At 41.7% G+C, this 26,813-nt stretch overlaps 1 protein-coding gene across 1 annotated transcript; it reads right to left on the minus strand.

The window, feature by feature from the left end:
• Window positions 1–231: 231 nt before the first annotated feature.
• Window positions 232–26,813, minus strand: tlr18 (toll-like receptor 18). Its single transcript, XM_085472103.1, has 4 exons — window positions 26,715–26,813; window positions 3,561–4,556; window positions 1,641–2,823; window positions 232–1,110 (listed from the first exon to the last, which is right to left on the minus strand). Exons 1-4 carry the CDS (start codon window positions 26,756–26,758, stop codon window positions 664–666), a joined length of 2,670 nt encoding a protein of 889 aa, XP_085328229.1. The 5' UTR covers window positions 26,759–26,813; the 3' UTR covers window positions 232–663.

Genomic DNA, 26,813 nt, shown 5'->3' on the forward strand with positions numbered 1-26,813 from the left:
AAACAGTTTTAAAAAAGTTAAATTTAAAATGGCCCAACATGAATCAAGTCAGAGCACAGCAAAAAGAAATAACGCTGCTTTTTTTTTTTTTTTTATCAAAGTATTACATTACTGAATCCAAATGATTAAAAATAGTAGTAAGGTAGACATAATGACTCAATATGTAACAAACGTACATTCACATTTATCAACTGGCAAAACCATTTTTCTTAATCATACAACAGCTTGACTCGGCTTGATCTGAGTTTGAACATTCATGATCTCATACCTCTGAGGGCCAAGAATGTAATAGTGCACAGTCCTTTCACAGTGTGGCACCTGTCACCATGGTTTGCTGGGACCTTGCTTGTTATCCAGAGTGCAACATGGGAGATCTCGTGTGAGCCGGCCTTTCAGCGCCTGTCAGCAGGGCACCTGGCCTGAGACACTGAGGGAAAGTGAAGCAGAGGCCATCAGCTCAGCTGTCAGGGATGACATGACAGACTGCCTTGGGCAGACAGATTGTTGGGCAGGGGTTGTTTGTTTTTCTTTGTTATCACAATGAGATGCTGTATTTTGCTCCCTTGTTGGCATAGCCTAAACAAAAAGGTTACTTGAGGGGAGGTCTTTACTGAGAAAATACTGAGAAAGGCATTTGTTTAATAGTTCTTTTTAATTTAATGGCTAAAATGCCACCAGTGGTATCTGATTTAATGGCTCTTCATTTGCTTCGTTTGTGGGTTCTGCTTCTTTTTCCACAGTCATCTTATCTTCTTCTGGCACCCTTTCCTCAATAGGGGGACCAATCACAGATATTCTTCCCGCAGATAGGGTTCTTCTCTTAACACTGTTTGCCCGCTCTTGGGTTGTTGGCTTTCCCAGGACACTCCTCAGCTGTGCCCAGAAAAATGCCTGCTGGTTAACCTGCTGGGGCCACTCCAGGTATGTCTTTGTACTCAGCATCTTCTTGAGCTTGCAATACTTGCTGGGTAAGGAGTTTGGATCAATAGGCTCCTTAACCACTAAGATGACATCACTGAAGGTTTTTCCCATTGCTCTCTGCTGAGCAAAGTACAGCTCATAGTTGCACCACTCACTGTTAACGAAGTGACGTGAGAGAATAAACATTACCTAGGAATAAAGAAAACAACAGAAAGGAAATTATTATAGGGTCTCTACCTTATGCTTTCCTACCAATTTCCAAACAACAATGATGAGATGCTGAATAACAGGGCAACTATATTCATCAACCATTTAGCATAACTCATATCACCATTACTTACTTTTTTAGACTTTTAAGACTCGGTATTCCAACAGTCAACAAATTGTCAGGCAAGTTTTGAGATGATGTTTTCATCATTTATAATTGCAATGTAGTTTAAAAAATGAGAAGTGCCAAGAAGAAGTGGCATCTACTGAACCAGGTGACTATAAGCTATTTTGTTTTGCCTTTGAATGAACAAAATTATGTGAAAATGACACACACTGAGTGACGTTGCTATAGATCAACTGACTAAAACTGTAGCTCCTAAAAAAAAAATGTCCAAAATAATTAGGTTTTGCTGTGTGTTGTTTCTCATTTTGCAAGACTTTAATTTACTGTAACTTTTAATGTGCTGGTGTATAGTGGGGTGCTTTTACTACATAATACATTTTAGTACCTTACGACTGCTTTCAATATTCTCAATGATGTTATCAATGATCCACTTTCCAGGCATGAAGTCCCTCTCATGAATGCATAGACGATAGGGGTTCGTGTTGTTCTCCAAACAGGGTAAGAGCTGGTGCCTCACCCAGTCAGCATCTGAGTGACTGTAGGATATGAAGGCATGGTAGGTAAAAGTTTCCAGATCACCAGCTGCTTTCTCCTTGTGAGCTCTGTATTTAGCCCTGATGATCTGGTATGTTGCTTTAGTGTACCATGGGAGGTCAAAAATATAGCAAATCAGCATAAGTATTAAGATCACTGCTGTGGTGGTTGCAACACAGATAATGATAACCAGTCTGATGTCACATGCTACATGACCCGGAAAGTATTTGGCTATGACTGTGTTGAGCAAAGCCTCTGGGTGGTAACACTTGTAGTTCTCAGGCCAGTTTGTGAGGTTTACCTTTCCTTTTGAAATCGTGTCCTGGATGAAAGCATGAAGCTCACATGTGCAATGATAAGGATTGTTCCCTGCCTGAAGTTGAGACAACTGAGGCATATCTTCAAAGGATTTTTTGCTAATTAGGCCAAATGAATTCCCATCCAAAGCTAGCGATTGCAGTGATGCACTTTCCCATTTAGATGGGATGAATTTAATTTTATTCCCACTCAGTAGAAGGGTTTTGAGGTTGGTGGTTTTCTCAAAGTAGTTCATGTCCAGCTGGTCCAGATCACAGTAGGACAGATCCAAGTACTGTACTGTGGTTGGTAGACAACTGAGAGCTTCACCTACAAAGTTATTATGGTGAGCAATAAACTTGGTGATATTTTGTTTCCAGACACAATTTTGGCTATCTTTAGCAGATCCTAATTTGTTGTAGCTGAAATCCAAAACCTTTAGCTCCTGGAATTCTTTTGTGAGGGATGATAAGTCTTTTAAGCTGGTCAACTCATTGTTGCTTGTGTTGAATGTATGAAGATTCGGCATGGTGTTCTTGTAATCGCATCGCTGGTTGAATACAAACTCATTTTTTAGTCGATTATTGGAGACATCTAGTAATTCCACACCGTTCATCTCAACCCATGAATCACAGGGTGCAGAGTTGAAATACACATGTTGAATAGACAGTTGCTTAACTTTCTTGAACCAGGTGAAACGCCAATCAAATCGTAGCACATCAGGATTGCTGATGTACCTACAAGAAACAGAGATATTTAGTTTGCGTATTTTTATATGACCTTAGTAGTGAGCTTCACATTCATGTAATTTCACTTTGTAACAAGGTATTGAATTATAACTATAACAAAATACTTGTCAAACCCACTATTTCATAGCATCATCTTCTTGTGCAGCTCTACCGTATTTAGTGCAGCTGCTGTTTTTGGATCATTAATTTAAAGCCCTGGTATGTTCCTTTATAGTCATGCCCTATGTTGCGCTGCACAACCTTGTGACTAAAATTGCTTGTTTAAGTATAACCATAATTTACAAGATGAAAATCACAAAATCACATTTTACGGTCCATTAGAATAGAATAGAATTCAACGTTATTGTCATTGCACATGTCACACGTACAAGGCAACGAAATGCAGTTTGCATTCATCCAGAAAGTGCTTAGTAATAAAATACATATATTACAAAAATGGGTCTATTATGGGTATGTTGCAATGTACACGGTATGAAGGTATGTTATGAATATGCTATAACTATGAGTATGTACAGGCTGTAGTGAGTGTACAAGCTATGTACAGGCTACGAACAGGATATAAATATGAAACTATACAGAAATATGAACTATACAAGTTATAAACAGTTGTTAACAGTTGTAGAACTATAGTTATTATTGTACAGAATTATTCAGTAGTGCAGTTTAGATCAGTGAGATGTGTAAACTACTGTTAGAGCAATCTTGTAGGACACCAAAATACTCACCAAAGATCCAGTTTATCCAGTACAAGATCTGTGATGCTGGAACTTGCACCACTATCAACAAATGTTGGCGAACGGGCAAAGTCAATGTACTGAAGTCTTAATCTTTTGATGCTGGTTGCTTGTAAATTGATTAAAGCCATCCTTATAAGGTTCTCATTGAATTTTCCTCTGTGAAAGATGAGTTGCTTGGCTTTAATGTGTTTTAAACCCTGAAAAATGTCCTCCTGTCCCATGTAGTATGTGAATTCAAAGAGGTTACGAAATTGAATGACTGTGAATGTTTTGTTAGCTAGGTCCTGTAGCATATGAACAAGAGCATTTGGGTGTTGGTCTATAGCCATGTCAAAGCCCATCTGACTTGTCTGAATGACTTCTAAACTTCCAGGCTCATAGTAATGGAGGTGGGAGGAACATTTAATAGCAAATCCTTGGAGCTTAAGGTTCTTCAGGGGTTGGAAATCTTTTTTTTTTAGGCCCATCACCAAAGGGCCACCCATGGAGAGAACCTGGAGTCTGGAAAGTTTGGAGAAGCAGTCAGCCAAAGTTGCATTTATATAAAGGTTATTAGACATGTAGAGCTCTTTTAGATTAACGAGAGGTGTCAGAGCTCTGGCAGGAATTTCCTGCAGGGAGTTATTGAAGATGTCAAGATACTCCAAGAGTGTGTTGTTTCTGAAGGCATCATTGTCAATGTATGAAATGTTATTGTACTGAAGCTTGAGGATACGAAGCTTAGGGAGGTGGAAAAGGTCATCAGCATAAACAGCTTGAAGTTTGTTATAGGAGAGGTCTATTTCTTCAAGTGTGGGTGGAAATTGTCTCCATGGGATACTGTCAAGCTGTCTTCCCAGACAATCTGCAGATCGGTCAGAGTTGTAGATCTGACAGGGTCTTTCCTCAGTGTTGGTAGTGGGGAGTGAAGATGGAGTTGGGAGTGTGAGAGCTCCAAGAAAGACACCACTGAAATGGATCAACTTCCAAATCATTGTTTTAGACCTGGAAATGAACAAGATCAGGCAAGATTATCAAAACATTTTATTGATTTTCGTAGACAGTAAATGCCAGATACACGTAATAGTTTGATTAACATTTCATTAAACATTAACATTAATGCTCATTCAGATTTTATTCTGTGTTTGAGTGCTCTTTTAGGCTCCCTGCTTTCCCTCAATCCCCTTTCCTGTATTTCTTAGACTTCTTCTGTACTTTAAAAAAAAATCTATTTCATGGCTTCAGATCTCTTTGCAATTTTCCTTGTGTTCACTTAATAATAATAATAATAATAATAAACTTTATTTATAAAGCACACTTAAAAACCAAGGGTATGCCAAGGTGCTTAACAAGTAAAATAGAGTATAGGAGGAGGATAATAGAAATAGGACCAAAGCAAGTACTAAATATGCAAGCAGATAACTGTCACTAATACATAGGAAAGCAACAGGTACAGAGCAAACAAGAATTTAAATGAGCATAAAAGTGCATGATATAAAATCATAAAAGAAATATTAACTAGAGGGAAAGGCAAGATTGAATAAGTGGGTTTTTAATCGTGATTTGAACAGTGCAATGGAATCAGATGCGCGGAGGTCGAGAGGAAGGGTATTCCACAGTACCGGGGCAGCCAGAGCAAACGCACGGTCACCCCGGGACTTCAGTCGAGATCTGGGTTGGGTCAGAAGTAGTTGAGTGGCAGATCTGAGTGTTCTAGCAGGAGTATGTGGTTTGAGAAGTTCACTAAGATAACTTGGCGCTAATTTATTAATAGTTTTGAAGGTAAGGAGTAATATTTTAAATTGAATACGGTACTTTATGGGCAGCCAATGCAGGCTAGCTAGGACAGGGGTAATATGGCAAAATTTCCTGGTACCAGTCAAAAGGCGGGCTGCTGCATTTTGGACTGTTTGCAGTTTAAGAACAAGAGAAGAGGGAAGACCATAGTACAAGGAGTTACAATAATCCAACCTGGAGGTCACAAAAGCGTGAATAAGCTTCTCCAGGTCCTCATGCGGAATATAATGCCTAGCCTTAGAGATAAGGCGCAGTTGGTGGAAGCTAGATCTCACTACAGCAGACACTTGCTTATCGAGTTTGAGCGAGCTATCCAGCAGTACACCCAAGTTACTGACATAGTCACAAGAAAAACTAGCAAAGGAACCCAGGGCAGCACAGAGTTGGGCATGAGGGATTTTACTGTTGAACACCACAATCTCAGTCTTCTTATCATTTAAAACGAGGGAATTACTCAGGAACCATTCTTTGACCTCCCGCATGCATTCTTGAAAGTAGTGCAGGGACACAGCAAGGTCGTCAGTAAGTTCAAAATAGATCTGTATGTCATCGGCATAACAGTGGAAGGCGATATTGTATTTTTCAAAGATTGCGCCTAGAGGGAGCAAATACAATGAGAAGAGAATAGGGCCTAAAACTGATCCTTGAGGCACACCACAACAGACCGGAGCGGAGGAAGAGGAGAAGGTGCCTAAGTGAACTGATAAGGATCTATCAGCGAGGTATGATTTAAACCAGTCGAGGGCAGTGCCTCTAATACCCACAGTGTGCTCAAGTCTTAGTAATAAAATGTTATGGTCTACCATATCAAAGGCCGAAGAGAGGTCCAGTAAAACTAGGACCATAGAGCGTCCAGTATCAGTGATTACAAGAATATCATTAAGAACTCTAACCAACGCTGTTTCAGTGCTATGCAATGGCTTAAAGGCAGATTGAAATTTCTCAGCAATATTGTTCGTGTCCAAGTACGCCTGGAGTTGGGAGAGAACTAGTCTCTCCAGGATCTTGGACAAGAACGAAAGCTTAGAGATCGGTCTATAGTTTGAAAGGTCATAACAGTCAGAATTTCTTTTTTTAAGAATCGGGTGGACTACAGCATGCTTAAAGGACAAAGGAACACAGCCTGAGAGCAAGGAAAAGTTCATAAGAAATAGGATACTAGGTCCGATTACATCAAAACAGTCCTTAGCTAAACGAGATGGAAGAATGTCAAGCACAGTATTGGTGTTATTCATTTGAGCAACTAGCCGCTTAAGAGTCAAAAGTGACACAGGCTCAAACTGGTGGAAAGTTGAAATGCACTCAGGAATGGGGAGAGGATATAAAGCAGGGGGAAGGGAGGACTTAAGAGATGAGACCTTTTTTAAAAAGTGAGTTTGAAATCGCTCACAAAGACCCTGAGAATGAATTAAAGGCATGTCCGGGGAAGGGTTAACCACAGAGTTAAAAATTTTAAATAAGGTACGGGGGTTATGGTCATTGGCCAGGATGATTTTGGACAAGAAGGACGCTTTGGCCGTTTTAGCAGCACTTTGGAATTTTAAGCGGCTAGTCCGTAGCATGTCATGGGAAACCTGAAGTTTATCTTTTTTCCACCTTCTCTCAGCGCGCCGACACACGCGACGTAAGGCGCGCGTAGTGTCATTAAGCCAACACTGAGAGTAGGTTCTAGGGCGCTTCATCTTAATGGGGGCAACAGTATCAAGGATTGAAGAAATCAGCGATAGGAAGGAATTAGCACAGTCATCAACCGAGTGAAAAGAACAACAGTCGAGAGTGACAGATGCAGAATCCAAGAAAGACATAGAGAAGTTTGACATCGCTTCAGCATTAATTACACGTAGCGGGCGAAGGGGAGCCGCAGGATGTAGTTCATTAGTGCATAAGCCAGTATCAAATATAACTGGGAAATGATCCGAGATCCCAGCGTCACTTATATCCTTGATACAAATGTCCAGACCATATGAGAAAACCAAGTCCAAAGTATGTCCTTTAACATGCGTTGGGTCATTAACCCACTGAGCCAGGTTAAAAGAGTCCGTTAAGGCAAGGAAGTCTTTAGCAAATGAGTCATCCTTACAGCAAGTGTGTATGTTAAAATCACCGACAATGAGAACACAACCATACTTAAAAAGAACGGAGCCTAGGAGATCAGCAAAGTCCGTGATAAAATATTTGCTATATTTAGGCGGTCGATAAACCACCACGCAAAGTGTGGTCGTGGATGCAGTCATCTCCAATAATTGGACTTCAAAGCTAGAGTAGGTAGGTGAGGGTAGCTGCCGAACTGCATACGAATTCTTAAAAACCGAGGCTACGCCGCCACCCCTACCAGTAAGCCTTGGTGAGCTAAAAGCAACACAGTCCGACGGAAGAAGTTCAGAAGTTCAGTAACTGAATTGAGGGCATAAAAAATCCAAGTAAACTGAATCCAAAAATTTTAGATGTGATTGAGTAGTAAGCATAACAAAAATGCCGTCAAACTCGTGGGGACAACCGTTTCTCCCCATAGGTGACTGTTGGTCCCGACAAGTACAGTGGCATGCCAATTTTTCTGTCCTCACAAAGACGTCTAAACATTTACACACACACATGCAAGTATATAAATCAGAGAAAAATGTGTACTTTTGAAATTGCATTATCAATGTTGGGCAAAATTGTGACACGTAACAGTACACCACTTCTACAAAACAGTAAACAAAACCAATGTTTAATTCCTGTAAGATGCATGAATGCAACACTTTTTTCTGATATATTTAATTTCATAATTTCCTGTTGGGTTATAAGTGTGTCTGGTAGTCACTGATTTCTAGCTTCTTTTCAGGTTAAGTTGACCTAGAAACCGCACACATCACCGCATTTATTGAATGCACTCAGGCAGCAAACCTGCATTTAAAAAGACATTAGTTTCATCCATTTACAATATACATTTCCACTGGTCCCTCAGTAAACATCAACAACGGCAACTTTGTCATTACACAGCACTTACCCTGTGAAGTCTACCTTTCTGCTAAGGGCTGGTAATGCAGACACTTTCAAATTCTCCTCCCCTTTTATAGTAGTAGCTCAAGGTTACACATTGTTTGTGCCCTTACGTGAAAGCTTTATAACGCTCATAAAACAATGTTGTTTTATCTATTCCAGAATTGATGTGAGTCGAATAAACAATTCTGCATGGATATGGCTAGAGTAGAAAAACATTGTTGCCCTGTTTATTTTAGATAATTGTAGGTCATTATACTGTATTAGAGCACTGTCTGTTCATTTGTGACAGTCTGGATAGGAAAAAAATATATATATCATCATCCTGTCAAACATAATTTTTGTTTAATTCATTGACTCAGCTACATCTAACAGATTGATGGTACATGATAAACTGATGTGTTAATTTCTGAATTATAATTCAGAAACATAAATAAAAAATACATAAATAGATAAAAAATACAAATATATAATTTATCCACAAATATATTCATTGGGGAAATGTAATTTCTCATAACATTCCACTGACATTTGAGTCAGTTACTCATCATTTCTAATTATTCATGTGAATGAGTGAATTAACGTATTGTTCTAGGGGAAAAAGTGTCACATGACAGATGAGTTCTTTGAATCAATATCTGTGTTTGTTACTTTGGCAATCTTCTTCCTTATTTGTCAGTTAAACATTGTATGGGAAGTAACACAACAGTAATACTGTTTAGCTATATGACTTGGGCCTCAGTGGACAGCTGTTCCTGGAAATTGACAGTAGATTAGAAAAACATCAATAACATTTACTTAGTAAGACACGTCACATAAAGGCACTGTTGTAAAGTAATGTTTTCCATGTAAAGCAGCTGTGGTACTTTGCATTATCAATATTATACTAATATTATAACTAGAGATGGACCGATCCGATATTACGTATCGGTCCGATACTGACCTAAATTACTGGATCGGATATCGGAGAAAAATAAAAAATGCAATCCGATCCATTAAATATCAGGAAAGCACCTCACAAAACTTGCAACACGCCTAACTCACCTCAGAACGTTAGCACGTTGGAGCAGTATGCATCACGTGATAGAGCGGCTGTGGCATGCGGGACCTGTCGGTGGTCTAGATAGCATGTGGAGTTTTGCTAGCAACCCGGCATTTCATCTCCGACAAAGTTATCCCGAGAGAAGTAAAGCAAGTGTGTAAGTCCATCTCTGAATGTTTGTAAAGCATTCCTGCGTTAAGCTTAACAAACGACTGCCTCTCGCTCTCCGGCTGCTACTTCAATCATGAAACTGCTTAACGATCAGCTGATCGGCTTTTCTGTCGCGAGTCCGTGTCTCTTGTTTGCTTTTGGCCCACTTTGCACCAGACAGAGGAAACCAGCGGCTGAACAACAGCAGCACGTTTAAGCTTGATCAGCTGTTGTTAGAATGTATTTAATATTACTTTCTACTCGAGGATCTTTTTCTACGTAGCTGACGCTGGTAACTGTGCAGGGGCGGATCTAGCAAAGTTTAGCCAGGGGGGCCGATAGGGCATTAACAGGGAAAAGGGGGCACAAAGACATACTTTTCTTTCTTATTCTCATTTAAAATGTCTAGCTTTTAATTATTTAATATTTATCCGAATCTTACACCCAAAGTTTTAATCTGATGTAAAATGTATAGAAGTCCATTATTGTATATAGTGACTATTAAGTCTAATATATATACCCTAGTAAGCTATAGTACTTTTTCCTTTGGGAAGGTACCATCTGTGCAGTCTGCAATTTTGTTGAAGAAAGATGTTGAATCTATTTAATATTTCTTGAAAAATAATTGATTTCTGTGCATTTATTTTTTCACACTGCATCAAATTAAGGTTGATTACGTCGATTAAGCATCATGAGGTGGAGTGTGAGGGGTGGTTCCCTATTTTTTATTTATTTATTTTTGTTGTTGCTGGGAGTTGGAACCCTATTAGTTAGGTTGCTTAATATTTATGCTAAGTACTCTTTAAAATACCAGAATAGGGAGGATGGTGTAGGTTTAAGTTTATTAGATTGATCAGTATTGCTGAACTATGAAATTTTTTTTGCATATAGGTATAACAGAATAGCTTTAGTGTAGTTGTTGTTTTAAACTTGAGTATGAACATATACAAAATGCAGCAAGATATTTAAAAAAAAACAGTTTTGTTGATTAAAAAACACTATATCGGATTCATATCGGTATCGGCAGATATCCAAATTTATGATATCGGTATCGGTATCGGACATAAAAAAGTGGTATCGTGCCATCTCTAATTATAACAATGCTAATTTTGTCTTAAATGATTTGAAATGCAATTATATTTCAAGCCACGAGACAATGTTTTCATTTTCCATTTATTTTGGTCATTTTAGTGCCAAGTTCAAGTTTAACCCCAAGTTGGCACCAAGTCTTTCAGATCATTTGCCAGATATCACTAAAAAATATTGATAGTGTTAACATTTTCATTTCAATTTTGATCTTAATAGTGTTAAATTGTGAAATACAATTTTTACTTTAAGTGGACATGGTTAATGAATACCCATTCATGGTATGTGAACATGAAAGACCTGCCTGTTGCAGGACTATTAATAGGTAACTGTTTAACCCTGCACGGCACCGCAGACCACGCCACACCACACGGACCATGCAAGATCTTTCTTTGATCCCATGTGTTGTCTTGTGATAACTCCATCAGGGTTCAGAAGCACCTATCTGCATTCCTCTTGCTTTTTCTCTTTACATTTATATTTTGGTTTGTAGGCCTGCCTCTGTGATACACAAGTGGTGAATAGTAATGCTAAAATGTGAAAACAATGCTAATCCAGACAAAACATAAACTCATGTCATTCACCAGCTGCTCTTGTATATAATGGAGCAAAAACAAATTTTGACTGTACATGCAATTTAGTTTAGTTTAGTTACACTGGCCATACTTTATATTGATTGCCTAGATGCAGATATAGAACACAGCAGCAGAAGTCATGAGTAGATCTGATGAATCATTTCTATTGCTTATTGTAAGTTGACCTTTCAAGTTGTGGGACTGATGTTTTGTTGGTGGCAAAAATTTCATTTACACATAGCAGCAATTTAAGTCTGATTGTTACCAAATATAATCTGGCTGGTGTGACTGTGTGCCAAGCATTAGGTTAAGAATTGCCCTTCCTCAGATTACTCATCCGGATACAGATCAGTGCACCAGTTGTAAAAGGGGATAAGTTTGCAAAAACATTAGAGTAGTCAGCAACTCCCACAGTGTAGTCTCAGATAACTTTATCTTGTGGTTGTTAGGCATAAATCTAAACAACAACAGGTCATTTTGCAGTCAATAGGATGGTTTAATCAAGTTTTTTTTTAATTAGAAAAACTTAAAGGTCAAGACTTTTTGATCTGTGTGACCTGTTGTACTGTGATCTTCACACATTGCTTTGCATCATTTTCTCCCTCACAAACCTGATAAATTCACTGCTTCTTTAAGCATTTTCTTTTGGTTTCTGTCACTTCCGTAGCTATTCTGCTGTCTCCTACAGAACACTTCTGCTTTGTAAAGTTTTATTTTTTTTCTACTGCTGTTGTGTTTTATTCAGCTTCCTTTGCTTTTTATTCGACATCTATTACATTTTGTGTGCCTTTGCAGCATTTTTCTTTTTGTTAGTGTTTCCTCAAGTTCCACTGCATTTGATCTCTCAGGGCCACCACAGAAAACTAAAACCTTTTACCTCAGGCAAATTCCTCATTAATGTTTCCAACAGAGGTAAGCCAAATTGCCACATTCCTGCAAACACTGAGAGCTTTTAAGTTATGTCTATCAGATTTTATATTAACCAGCAGGTTATGAGCTTCTGTGTTTAACTCCTCTTATGAACCGTACTTTTGTTCTCTGTGACCTCTTGCTGAATTTTTTGTGGTTCTCATGAATGTACAATTCCCACAAGAGAAATGTTTTCTGTTCTGCGGTGTACAGTCTTATCGGTGAAAGGAATCTGCACAAACATGTTGGCAAAGCTGCAGACTTCTCTGTTCAAATTTTTAGTATTATTTTCATTTGTTTAACAAAGTCATGTGGTGTGTCAAAATAGAGTTGTACGTAGTGCAGTCAAAACACCTACACATAATCTCTTTTGTGTACACAGTATACTATACAAAATCTTTTCAGAGTTAATTATTCTCCCCAGGCTGGCTCACTGCCAAATTCATATAAGACAAGCTGGAATCTCCCCAAGCATGTGAGGAAAAAAAAAGAAAGATAATTTGTTATCACCGTTTGTGTCACGTTTAAATTTTACAACTATGACACTGTTTGCATTCTAACTATGACCAAGTGGAAGTGCTCAAATTATCATGGATAACCAAATAAGAAATAAGATGAGTGAATGCTTTTTTCTTTTTTTTTCTTTGCTTTTGCTCCATAATTGCTGATAGAGGACACCATGTAGCTGCACTGGCTCATCCGGTATCTAAAACAGGTAACAACAGATAAGAGCATAACAAGGACAAGGTTTCCATTTGTTGTTACAAGAAGAGCAAAATTTGAATGGTCTACTTTTTAAAAGATCTTTTGGAAATACTTTAAAGACTAGGATCCAATTGTGTACAGTAATTGAAAGGAGAAATGAGGTTAGTATAAAACTCCTGGAAGAATAAAACCAACAGAAAATACACAAAGATGTGCTCACAACACGCCAAACAACTCTATTTAGGACTTGATTGATGATATAGAGGGCCTCACATCAGATGGTTGCTTCAGTGGGGTAAATAAATTTCTGATTATTAAGGTTGAGAAGCAGATCAGATATGATATATATATATATATATATATATATATATATATATATATATATATATATATATATATATATATATATATATGTATATTAGGGGTGCAACGATATTCGTATCGATATTGAACCGTTCGATACAGTGCTTTCGGTTCGGTACGCATATGTATCGAACAATACAACATTTGTAATTTATTTTATCAATTTTCCTTCTGACGATGCTGTCTGTGTTGAGCGCTCAGTGAATCTGCGTTCGACTACTCCGCCTAGGCTGCACTGTCGAGCGCAGATCCACTGAGCGCTCAACACAGACAGCATAGTCAGAAGGAAGAGCGCAGGGCAAGCTAGCGTGTTATGCCCCCAGAAATGTGTTCTTTGTGTTTTCTTTATCTCGCTATCGTAGCTTAGAGCGGTGTGTGTATTTTCGTAACCATGACAACACGAGAGCAGTTTACGCTGAGAGTCAGAAAGTGAATCTACTGTGTGACTCGGGATATTAGCGTGTGGGCTCATTCAACCGCCAGCTCCGCCGTTACAGGATTAATCCTTTTCTCTTCGCTAAGGCATAGTCTGTGAGTATAATTTATTTTGTACAATTAAGCGGTGAAGCGTTTTGAACCGTTGTCTGTTATTCGGTTAACTTTATTGTGTCTCATATAAGCTATGCGGCTAGGCTGTCAAGCTGTGATAATTAGCCAGATGCTTTGAGCTTATTGCATCTATAATACATTTCATATATTTTATTGTATTGTGTTTACAGTATATTTCATTGTATTGTGTTTACAGTATATTTCATTGTATTGTGTTTACAGTTTCACAAAAGTGCCCAGTAAAAACTTCTGGAATCCAATCGTCTGAGTCCTGGAGATTTTCTTGGGAGTGTTTAAGCTGAATGGAAACTTAGCCCATTACAGTGAAAAGACTGCAACGCAGCTAATAGGGATACGAGGATCGCCGCTGTACGGAGCTACTCATTATCGAGAGATAAGCAGCCTCCAATATAGCCTCGGAAAACTTCGCCGCAGCCGACATCTCCCGATACTGGAGACCCAACGACACGCAATGTCACAACGTAGCAATGCTGACAAAGGAAATGGAGACAACCAGTCAGAGTGTGTGCGCTCAAGGAGCAGTCGCTCATCTGGTACATCGTCTGGCTCAAAAATCAGCATAGCCATTGCCATGGCAAAAGCAAAGGCTGAAGCCGCGCAAGCTAGAGCGGCACATTCAAAAAGAGAAATCGAGCTTAAAGTGGAGCAAGCACGTATTCAAGCCAGCCTCGACGCACTAATCGATGAAAAAGAAAGGGATGCCGCCGTTGCTGAGGCGAACTCCCTAGTAGCTGGTCTGCAGGATATGGGTCTCGAAGTACGCAGCGAAGTTAACAGCCTGGTCCACCAGTCTGTCAAAGACCAGCGCGTAGCCGCCTTTGTCTCCGAACAGGCCAGCCTGAGCGCCAAGGGTCTATCGGCTACAGAAAATAACCTTCCCCCTTCTCAGCCAGTCACTCACCCGCATAACGCGGCTCAGACCCAAGCTGCCGCTCCTGCTGCTATTACGCCACACCAAGCTCTTCAGGGCCCCTGGAGAAGCGACGCACCAACACGACAGAGCTCCAAGTCACCCTTCTACCCCCCTCCAACTCCACTCCTACAGCAGAACCCCAAACGAGATTCTACGTTTCCCACGCATCAGCCCATCCACGGGACACTCTACGGAGGTGATTACGACCATTCTACAACCACTAACCTCATCAAATATCTCGCTCGTAACCACTTGGTGACTTCAGGTCTCACCGCATATGACGACCAGCCAATAAACTATTGGGCCTGGAAAACATCATTCCAGAACGCCATTGCCAATCTAGACCTGTCTGCTGCAGAAGAACTCGACCTCCTAACCAGACACCTGGGAAAGGAGTCAACAGAGCAGGTAAGAAGAATAAAAACGGTCAACATCAGGAATCCAACTATTGGACTGTGCTCAGCATGGGGGCGCCTCGACGAACTATATGGCTCCCCAGAAGCCGTCGAACAAGCTCTGTTCAGCAAACTAGAAAGCTTCCCAAAGCTCACGACAAAAGATCCACGGAGACTCCGGGATCTAGCCGACCTGTTGTCAGAGCTACAAGCCGCTAAAGAAGATGGCTACCTCGCGGGCATGTCGTACTTGGATACCTCCAGAGGAATTAAGCCCATCATCGAGAAACTTCCATACAGCATACAAGAAAAGTGGCTATACCACGGGACGAGATACAAACAAGAACATTTCGTCAGCTTCCCACCTTTCTCCGTGTTGGTGAACTTCATCCGCACCGAGGCGAAAGCACGTACGGACCCAAGTTTCAACCTCTTCACGCCAAGCCCCCCAAACGAGAGAATGAATAAATGGGAGAGGCCCACGAAGACGTCCGTTCACACCCACAAAACACAAGTCTCAGGCACTGCCAAGTTCGAGTCTAAGGAAAGCAGGGAACGTATTGACCCGAATAAACATTGCCCCCTGCACAAAAAACCCCATCCTCTGAGGAAATGCAGAGGTTTCCGCGAGAAGAGCTTAGATGATCGCAAACAGCTTCTGAAAGAACACTACGTCTGCTTTCGCTGTTGCTCGTCAACAGAACACTTTGCAAAGAACTGCACAGCCAAGATAACATGCACCGAGTGTGGTAGCGCTGCCCACGTGACAGCCCTCCACCCTCACCCACCTACCTGGAAATCTAAATCGTTCCCCTCCATCTCAGAGGATAGCGGGGAGGAGGACAAAGCTGATAACCAGGAGGTCAACGCAACGTGCACACAGGTATGTGGGGAAGGTCTGAGTGCTAGAGCGTGTGCTAAGATCTGTCTCGTCAGGGTGTTCCCAAACGGACGAAGAGGGGAAGCCAAGAGAATGTACGCTATATTGGATGAGCAGAGTAATCGTTCCCTCGCGCGGTCAGAGTTCTTCGAAGCCTTCAAGATCTCCGGGCGCTCGTACTCATACACACTAAAGACCTGCGCGGGACGTACGGAGACATCAGGAAGGAGAGCCAGCGGCTACACCATAGAGCCGTTGGACGAGAAACTGAGTATCTCTCTGCCTACACTCCTCGAGTGTAACCAAATTCCCAACATCCGCGCGGAGATTCCCACCCCCGGTGTGGCCTATCATCATACCCACCTAAAACGCATCGCTGACAAGATACCACCTCCGGACCCAGACGCCAGCATTCTTCTCTTACTGGGCAGAGATATCTTACGGGTCCACAAGGTCCGAGAGCAAATAAGCGGCCCAGGAGATGCTCCCTTCGCCCAAAGGCTTGACCTGGGATGGGTCATCGTCGGAGACGTGTGCCTCGGAGGTGCTCACAGACCACCGGAGGTGAGAAGCTACAAAACAGCCGTTCTAGGGAACGGTCGTACAAGCCATCTCCAGCCATGTAACAACCAGATGAAAGTAACAGAGGTGTTTGAACAAGCACGTGACTATCAACAACATCCAGCGCGAACCCCGACGACGCTAATCGGAGACAATTTGGGGCAAACAGTCTTCGCTCGCACTCCCAACGACCACAAACTTGCTCCATCCAGGGAAGATTTGGAGTTTCTAAGGATAATGGAAGCCGAGTGTTGCCAAGACAGCTCCAACAGTTGGGTCGCACCTTTGCCGTTTAGGTCACCGAGGCAGCGACTCCCTAACAACAGGAAACAGGCTCTCGAACGCCTCGTCTCACTTCGGCGCTCACTGGAAAAACGACCACGGATGAAAGCCGACTTCCTAGAGTTTATGGAGAAGACGCTCAAGAAGGCGCACGCAGAAGCTGCCCCTCCCTTGCAACCCGGTCAGGAGCGTTGGTACTTGCCCCTGTTCGGCGTGTACCACCCCCGGAAGCCGGACAAGATCCGCGTGGTCTTCGACAGCAGTGCATCCTATGAGGGAGTATCGCTCAACGATGTCTTACTCAGTGGTCCCGATCTTAATAACAGCCTACTAGGTGTTCTTATGAGGTTTAGGAAGGAACAGGTTGCGATCACCGCCGACATCGAGCACATGTTCCACTGCTTCATCGTGAAAGAAGACCACCGGGATTTTCTCCGCTTCCTGTGGTATAGAGACAATGACCCTACCTCTGACGTCGTGGATTACAGGATGCGGGTGCATCTCTTTGGTAACAGCCCCTCGCCTGCCGTCGCAGTGTATTGCCTGCGGCGGGCGGCCAAGGCAGCAGAGGCCGACTACGGCAGCGATGCTAGGAGATTCGTCGACCGCGATTTCTACGTCGACGATGCCTTAAAGTCTTTCAGTACAGAGGAAGAAGGCATCGCAGTTCTCCAGCGAGCGCAGAAGATGCTCGCGGCTTCCAACCTCAGGCTGCACAAGGTTGCATCAAATTGTTCCGCGGTCATCAGAGCATTCCCCTCCCAGGATCGCTCTCAGGATTTCAATGGCCTGGATCTCTCCATCGATGATCTGCCTATCCAGCGTAGCCTGGGACTGTTCTGGAACATGCGCACGGACACTTTCACGTTCCAGATCGAGATCGATCAGAAGCCGTTCACCCGCAGAGGGGTACTCTCGACCGTGAACAGTCTATACGACCCCCTAGGGTTTCTAGCACCCATCACAGTTGATGGAAGACGGATCCTAAGAGAACTCACCTTGCAAGCGGAAGATTGGGACGCACCCCTTCCCAAAGACATGGAGACCGAGTGGACTAGATGGAAACAGTCTCTTCAAGACCTGGAGGGGCTCCAAATACCACGGCCTTATACGTCCCTCTCCACCACAGGAGCCCTAAGGAGAGAGCTCTGCGTCTTTGCCGACGCATCCGTCAGAGCAATAGCGGCCGTAGCCTACATCAGGGTAACTGGCAAGCAGGGACAAACTGAGATTGGGTTTGTCTTTGGGAAATCGAAGTTGGCTCCCCAACCTAGCCTAACTGTCCCTAGACTTGAACTTTGTGCTGCTGTGCTCGCCGTCGAGATCGCCGAGATGATAGTCGCAGAGATGGACACAACGTATGACAACATCACCTACTACACAGACAGTAAGGTCGTACTGGGATACATCCATAACCAGTCAAGGAGATTTTATGTCTACGTACACAATAGGGTCCAACGTATCCTTCAGTCACCCTGTCCCGGCCAGTGGAAGTACGTTCCAACGCATCTTAACCCAGCTGACGTTGGGTCAAGAGCTGTAGCATCAGCCCTGCTCAGCAGTACACCATGGCTCAAAGGACCAGCCTTTCTTTGCGACGCATCAGGGCATCCATCCGAGCTTCAAGAGACGTACAATCTTGTCGACCCCGACATCGATGCCGAAGTGCGTCCACAGGTGACAACGAAACTCACCCATGTTGCTAAAGGCGTGGTACGCCCTCAACGCTTTGAACGCTTCTCCAAGTTCAGCACACTCCATGCAGCCATCGCACATTTGATCCACGTAGCTAGCTCCTTCGCTCGCTCGACGCAGGGCGAATGTCGAGGCTGGCACATCTGTCGTCCTACAGAAGAGGAGCTGCTGAAAGCCAAAGTGTGCATCGTAAAGAGTGTCCAGGGTGAGTGCTACGCGGAAGAGCTCAAGTGTATCGGTTCTGGAGTCGACATACCATCTTCCAGCAGCTTGTGGAGATTGCATCCCATTATGGACCAGGATCGACTACTCAGGGTAGGAGGTCGGATCGAGCAGTCAGGCTTAGGCATGAACGAGACTCATCCCATCATCATTCCTGGCCGGCATCACCTCGCAACTCTGCTTGTGTCCCACTATCACGAAGCAGTAAAACACCAGGGGAGACATCTTACTGAAGGTGCCGTTCGGGCCGCAGGTTTTTGGCTCGTGGGAGCCAAACGCTGTATCAGCAGTCTGCTCTACGGATGCATCACTTGTAAGAAGCTGCGAGGGAAGGCCGAACATCAACGGATGGCAGCCCTGCCGGCAGAACGGTTACAAGTAGCACCTCCCTTCACCTACATAGGTGTCGATGTCTTTGGACCGTGGGGCATCGTTTCACGCCGCACAAGAGGAGGAGTTTCGAACTCCAAGCGATGGGCGGTGATGTTCTCGTGTATGTGTTCCAGGGCAGTGCACATTGAGGTGATCGAAGCCATGAGTGCCAGCAGCTTCATTAACGCCTTGAGGAGATTCTTTGCGGTCAGGGGCCCCGCGAAGCAGATACGCTCGGACTGCGGAACTAACTTCGTCGGCGCTTCCCGTGAGCTGGGGATGGACAAGGAAAACTCAGGGTTCGACAGGGTGGAGAAGTACCTCAGTAAACAGAGCTGCACCTGGGTGTTTAACCCACCCCATGCATCCCATATGGGTGGCGCATGGGAGAGGATGATCGGCATTGCCCGCCGTATCTTGGACTGCATGCTGCTTGAACAGAGAAAGTCTCGCCTGACGCACGAGGTTCTGACCACGCTTATGGCCGAGGTAGCAGCAATTATGAACGCAAGGCCGATCATTCCAGTGTCATCCGACCCCGAGTCGCCCTGCATCCTCACACCAGCCATGCTCCTGACTCTCAAAACAGGCTCCGCGCCTCCTTTGCCGTCAGGCAAGTTCGAGGAAGCAGATCTCTTCAGGGAGGAGTGGAAACAAGTTCAGGGCCTGGCAGACATGTTTTGGAACAGATGGAGGCGTGAATACCTCAAAACACTGCAACTTCGACACAAGTGGCAAGGGAAACAGCCGAATCTTCAAGAAGGGGACGTAGTTCTCTTAAAGGATGATCGGGCAGAGAGAAATGAGTGGCCCATGGGCATCATCACGAAAGCCTTTCCAGGGAAGGACGGTCTGGTCCGGAGAGTCGAAGTGGAGGTCGTTAAAGATGGAAATAGAAGAGGATTCTCTCGTCCCATTACAGAAGTAGTTCTGCTTCTTTCTCCAAAGTCTGACTCTGCCAATTGATGTGGGCTCTTAAAGACCCCAAGCGGGGAGTGTTATGCCCCCAGAAATGTGTTCTTTGTGTTTTCTTTATCTCGCTATCGTAGCTTAGAGCGGTGTGTGTATTTTCGTAACCATGACAACACGAGAGCAGTTTACGCTGAGAGTCAGAAAGTGAATCTACTGTGTGACTCGGGATATTAGCGTGTGGGCTCATTCAACCGCCAGCTCCGCCGTTACAGGATTAATCCTTTTCTCTTCGCTAAGGCATAGTCTGTGAGTATAATTTATTTTGTACAATTAAGCGGTGAAGCGTTTTGAACCGTTGTCTGTTATTCGGTTAACTTTATTGTGTCTCATATAAGCTATGCGGCTAGGCTGTCAAGCTGTGATAATTAGCCAGATGCTTTGAGCTTATTGCATCTATAATACATTTCATATATTTTATTGTATTGTGTTTACAGTATATTTCATTGTATTGTGTTTACAGTATATTTCATTGTATTGTGTTTACAGTTTCACAAAAGTGCCCAGTAAAAACTTCTGGAATCCAATCGTCTGAGTCCTGGAGATTTTCTTGGGAGTGTTTAAGCTGAATGGAAACTTAGCCCATTACATAGCGAGACAGAAGTTAAGCTCTCCTTGCAACAGGCAAATTGAACGTCATTCAGATCTGGCGTTTGGAATTATTTTGGTTTTCATGTGACGTATGACCCTGAAGGTAAGCGAGTCATGGACTAAAGTAAAACAGTATGTTGGATGTGCCATGCAATGCTCAATTACATTGGTGTGAACTAGTGTGTTAGCGCAGTTAGCTCGTTAACGTGTTGGCCGTCTAGCCCCATGCACGGAGCGATCGGCGGTAGCTCGTTAACGGAGATTTGCCGTGTTGTGGCGTTAAGGTCATTTCAACGAGATTAACCTGAAAGCACTAGTGGGAACACAACGAATATGACTGCACATTTACGCCGACATCATCCTAGTGCAAAGACAAGTGGAAGCAGACAAAAAAAAGCAAGCATGCTACTAACTTTAGCCGAGTCATTTAGACAGCTGTTAGCACATGATTCTCCTTATATGTTTAATATGCTGCTGAGAATATAGCCCAGAAGAAGCGGATAGTATAGCTTTTATTTTGGAAAGAGCCATTTCTCTGTAATAAACTCTCTTTTCCAAAGATGAGTGATTCCTCAATCAGATACAGGGCTCGCAATATCGCTAGCCCGACGTCCCGGAGCTAGCGATTTTTTCAGTCGGGCTACCAAAATCTCTCTTCCCTGCCTGTCGGGCTATTGTAGGAAAAATATATGTCAATGCTTTTGCATTCTTTCAGAAATGTAGCTGGGTAATTATGTCATTGGCATCGGTGAGCCACTGTCAATATGTGACATATTGAAATCGCGTTTGAATTTGCGCTTGTTTTTTTGCTTTCACTTTGCAATCATGCGAACTGCGTATAGAGAGCGACAGCACTGATCTGTGAGTGATGATAATTTGCGCACCAATTCCTCTGACATCGTCTTATTAATCGTTAGCTTACTATGCAAACATGACAAGTGAAATCTCCCGCAGCAAGCTTAAACATGTGAGAGGTTGATCGCGCAGAGAATCGCTGAGCTTATGTGAGTGCGTGTAAAAGCATTTCAGTTCTGCTGAGCCAAATAAGACAGGTCGGGGTGAAGAAGTGACAACCAAAGAAAAGCTTACCACAAAACGGAGAAGTTATGACAAATCAACCATGGTGACATATTCTGGGCAGATAGCACCCACTCCACTGGTTACTCCACTATAAGGCAAAAAGAAAGTGCAGCTTTATGGTTTATATGGACAAAAGAATTTCTGTGGCTGCAATATGATGAGCTATATAACCAGGGCTGCACATAAGTGGTCCAGAGGTGCGCATTCGCTGTCAAAATAAAAAACACGCACAAGGGTTAGGGTTAAATTTAAAAACTGTACTTTTGAGTTAAAATATATATTTCTAATTTTAATAAATGACAAATTAAAAATGCATGAACATTTTTTTGTATCGAAAAAATATCGAACCGTGACACAAAAGTATCGAACCGAACCGAACCGTGAATTTTGTGTATCGTTGCACCCCTAATATATATGTATATGTATATATATGTATATGTATATGTGTATATATATATATATGTATATATATATATATATATATATATATATATATATGAATATCAACAAGTCAGTCTTCTCCTGGTAATATATAATTTCTACAATACAATGTAAGTTTTTGACAAGGGTAGCTATGCACTAAATTAGTAACCAGGTTGTGAAAGACACAGCAAACAGTTCTATCATTCATTAAGTCGCGATATCTCTCTGATATGCATGGAAAGCGTCATCCAGTAAGTGTAAAGATCTATTACTGCATCTGATATTTACCCAGCAGTCAATAGTTGGTGGCAAACAGTTCTTTCATTGACATGTGTTGGCAGTGCTGGGCCCACTGCCCTGATATGACAAATGTATCTGGCAGCAGACTTTTTTCACTAATGAGTGTTCTTTACTCTGGTTTAATGAGGCTGTTTACATGCTATGCACAAACACAGCTGCACTTGGTTGATGATTCTGTTTAAGTTATCATGTTCATCCTCCGCAGGGACAGATGCTACACATGTTTATGCGCACAGGTTGTTTTTCTATCATATATCAAATGTTCTTTACCAGCACTGTTGCTGTATAGACAAAGAGCAGTAAGATAAATACAGTAAATGAAATTAAGTTGCTGTTATCTAAACTATCATCAAAAGCACTTGCTTATCGTCTTCTCGCTTTGACTCTGACAGTTACTTTTTTAAAGAAACCGCTTACTGTGAAAGTTGTTTTCAAGAATCACGACTTTCCTGTAAGAATTTCCAATAAAAGCCTTCTACCATAAGGGAGACAGATAGGAAAACTTGAACAAATACCAGCAAAAACAGCTTACTAACTAGACACTTCTAGAGGGAGAAATGCCAAAGAAGGGTGAGCTGAAGAACTAAATCACAAATTATACAAACAGTGAAAAACATCCTATCCATTAACAGATGACTGGGTATAAAAATGGCAGGAATGACTCTTTCTGAAGGGAAATGTCAAGTTAAATCACAAAGCCTTTGTATATTCCCATCAGCATCCCTCAAACTAGGAAAAGAAAAGTAATAACAACAATTATTCAAACTTAATACAGCTTTGTTACAACAGACATTTAGATTTAGAAGAACAGAAAAAGCATTCTAGTAAATGTTAAATATTTGATAGTCACAATTTGATAGAAGTAACACCTGTGCTTGATGAGACAAATTCTTTCTATTACCACACGACAAGTAAAGAAAAGAAAGAGTGTGATACTATATTGGGGCGTTAGAGCAAAACAGAACAAAAGTATTCTGGAGAGTCTTGAATAATTACTAAATCATTACAGTCTGCTCTGTTCAAATCAATACTCTGGTCAGGAAAGCATTAAAGAAAACAATACGAACTTTAAATTCTGCTTCCGTGTTTCACTGCTAGTGCTCTCCAGTTGCACATGCTCGCTCAATGTTGTGGTAAAATACTACATTCAAGTGGAACATAACAATTGCAGATGTTATTAGTCACACCCAACAAATCAAAGCATCCACCACGTAAAAGCTCTGTTAAACAGGATAGTGTGGGTAGATTTGTGTTTTGTTTAAGTGCTTTGGTTTCAGGCATTTTAAGGAGGAGTTTACAAACAAAGAGCAAGAGGGATTTAAAATGAATTCTGTCTTATTGCAAAACCCAAAAGGAAAAACTACTCAGCAAAGAGAAATGTGTGCTGTCTCAGTGGCACTTGACTCCACCTATAAGCCCTTGTTTTGTGTCCTATTAATGCTGCCAGAGAATGAGTAATCAATGAATGGTCATATTCAGTGACTGACTAAAACCAGGCACTGAATATGACATGAAACATATGAAAAAAATATCAAAGTAATGTCACTAACTAGCAAAGGACTGATGAAAATCTTATTATTTACTAAAGAAGCTTCCTTTTAACTGAAGTAGCCCTAGAGTGATCCAGCACTCTGGGGATTCAGGGGTTCACTTTAGTTCATTGAGCAGCCTCCATTGTTGCTTTCTAAAGCCATAAATGTGTGTATATGTATGTGTGTGACAACAACACACAAGCACAGAAGGCTGCTTTGTAGTAAATGTTCCCTGTTGAGAAACATGATAATTGTGTTCTTGTCAAACATCTTGATCATATCTTTATATAAGTCATAAAATATGCAATAACATTTTAGATATTGCCATGAAAATTGACATTAATTATAAAGATAAAATAGTAGCTATGTGATAATTTTACTTTCCCCCATAGAGATAAAATCTGATTACAATGAAAAACTAATTAGATACAGTGGGAAAAGGGAGGCAGCTGCAGTAGGGCAGAGCTGCAGCACTCACATGTACTGCATTCATCGTCTCTAAGCTGCTGCAGTATCAGTGGGCACAGGTCCACTACTGCATCAACTATTATATCTGCTCAGGATGAGCTTCTCTGGACATCTTCTCAGTTAAAAGATAAGAAGCTTAACTGGGTTGGCTTCTGAGCATTCAGCATTACAGTTAAATAATAACCGAAGGTTCAACATAAGTTGAAGCATTAAAGAACTAAAATAAATCACACAGGGAAAAGTAAAACTGTTTGAAAAACATTTAAGAGGGCAGAGCAGCAGGAGACATCCAGTGAGTTCAGTATACAAACAAATCCCTGAATAATCACCACATCCTGGACACTCCTTCTACTTTCTCTAAATATACCTTAAAACCTGTAATCTCAAAATGACTAAGCCGCTCAGATCTTTAGAGAAGACTTTACATACACCATCAGGCAGGCAACATAGACACCAGCAGCTGTTCAAATCTCCCCAATGTTAGCTTATTTACCACAGGGGCTTCACAGGTGCCAGCAATTAAGGAGGCTGCTTGCCTTAGGAGTGTCTCTAAGCATACAGTAAACCTGAAATCTTTATCTTTTTATAATTATCAACACAACTCATTAAAAGATGAAAAACGGATATAAGCAGAGATACTCCAAGCCATCTTACCTGTAGCCTGTGTAGTGAAAGCTGAAATAGTGAATGCCTCCAGGCCAACATACTCCAGATGTCTCAAAAACTTAATTTTCATTGTGATGAACAATTGTTCCACCCAAGAAAGTCATATTTTAATGCTATTTTGTGATTTAAATATCCTATTTGTTACAAAACAAGATGCTCTGTGTTATATCACTTCCTTCCTAACACAAGAGCTTATACACCTTTCATAGCACTGAAATACCCTTTTCATTCCTTTCTAACACAGCTGAGGTATTGGAAAGAGGGACTTTCAGTGTTTTTCTATGCTCAGTGAATAACTGGATAAATACATCTCTTTAGGATCTTTAGCCATGCTACCAGCTGTGTGAGGCTGTACATAAAAACAATAGAGGAAGTGAAAAATGCCCACCTTCCTGCTTTCCTATACTAAGGAAACCTTAAGCAATGCAACCTTTAAAAAGGAAAGAAAACTCAGTTTCCAACTCCAGCATGTCGGTCTGGGTGAACAACCTGTCACATGACTTAAACAGGCTCTTCCACACTTATCTTATTCATAATGTGGTTTAAAACAATGAACATTACAGCAAACACATGGATTTTCCTGTTTGAATGCAGCTAGCCATCAAACATTAGAGCCAATTATTGCTTGACATAAAACTTATTGTTGCAGCCAAAAGTGATCCCTTTAGACTGGTTTTTGGTTTTAGTGTCCTGATTTTCCTCAGAGTTATCCATTCTGTCACTAGCTAGCAAACATAAACATACTGACAGAAGATGGCACTAAACATGTTTAAAAACTTGTTTAAACGTGTTTAAAAAATTCACAGACAGTGTTACATCTATGTCAGTTTGAGTTTCATTTCCTCTTTAACCCCCATTTATCCAGGGAAGCTACTGCATGACCACTGGAAGAGATTGTTTTTGTTAGTTAGTTATTTTTGTTTGATTTATTTATTTATTTTTTGTAGTAAAGTAAAAAGTGTGCGTGTTAGTCCCCATGGGGAAATAGTTCCTCTGCATTTAACCCATTCACCCAGTGAAGCAGTGGGCAGCCACCAATGCAGCGCCCGGGGAGCAGTGTGTAGGGACGGTACCTTGCTCAGGGGTACCTCAGGGTAGCCGTTCAGTGGAGTCGAACCCCCGACCTTCCGATCATGGGGCCACTACTCTACCTACTGAACTATCCCTGAACTAGTGGACAGCTGTGTCTGGGCTCAAATATTTAAGCCAAGATAGAGTCAATATGTCAAACGACCTACAAAATGTTACTACTGGGCATTGAAACCTGCCACTTTTCCCACTTCCTGTCTAACTGGTGTACTGTTAAATGATAAGTATGGGACGCTATTTTGTCTGGAACACTGTATTGAATTAGAATTACTATCAAGTAGAGGAAGTCCATCAAGTTAACATTTTCCACCCCTTAGATCAACTAGTGAATTTTATGTGCCTCCACAATAAACTACATCTCTTTAGGATCTTGAGCCATTCTACCATTCTAATATATTCTAATTCAAATATAGCAATTAGAATTATTATTCAACATTTAGAATGTGCTGAAAGATTGGAACTACAAGTGATCCAGGTAGATTGTTTTAAATGTTAAGAGACAAAACAAGCTTGAAATAGACATGAAAACAATATGTTTACACTCACCTCATGTTGGACAGGCTCAGGTCTTCCTTAGCTGGACTTTTCATAACACATTCTAACCTGTTCTGTTGTCAGTGCTTAGTGAGAAGTGACTCACCACTG

This window comes from Copadichromis virginalis, linkage group LG11, assembly GCF_057382275.1.
Source record: "Copadichromis virginalis isolate Kocher_CV1m ecotype Utaka linkage group LG11, C_Virginalis_male_GT1.1, whole genome shotgun sequence".
NCBI classification, from domain to species: Eukaryota; Metazoa; Chordata; class Actinopteri; order Cichliformes; family Cichlidae; genus Copadichromis; species Copadichromis virginalis.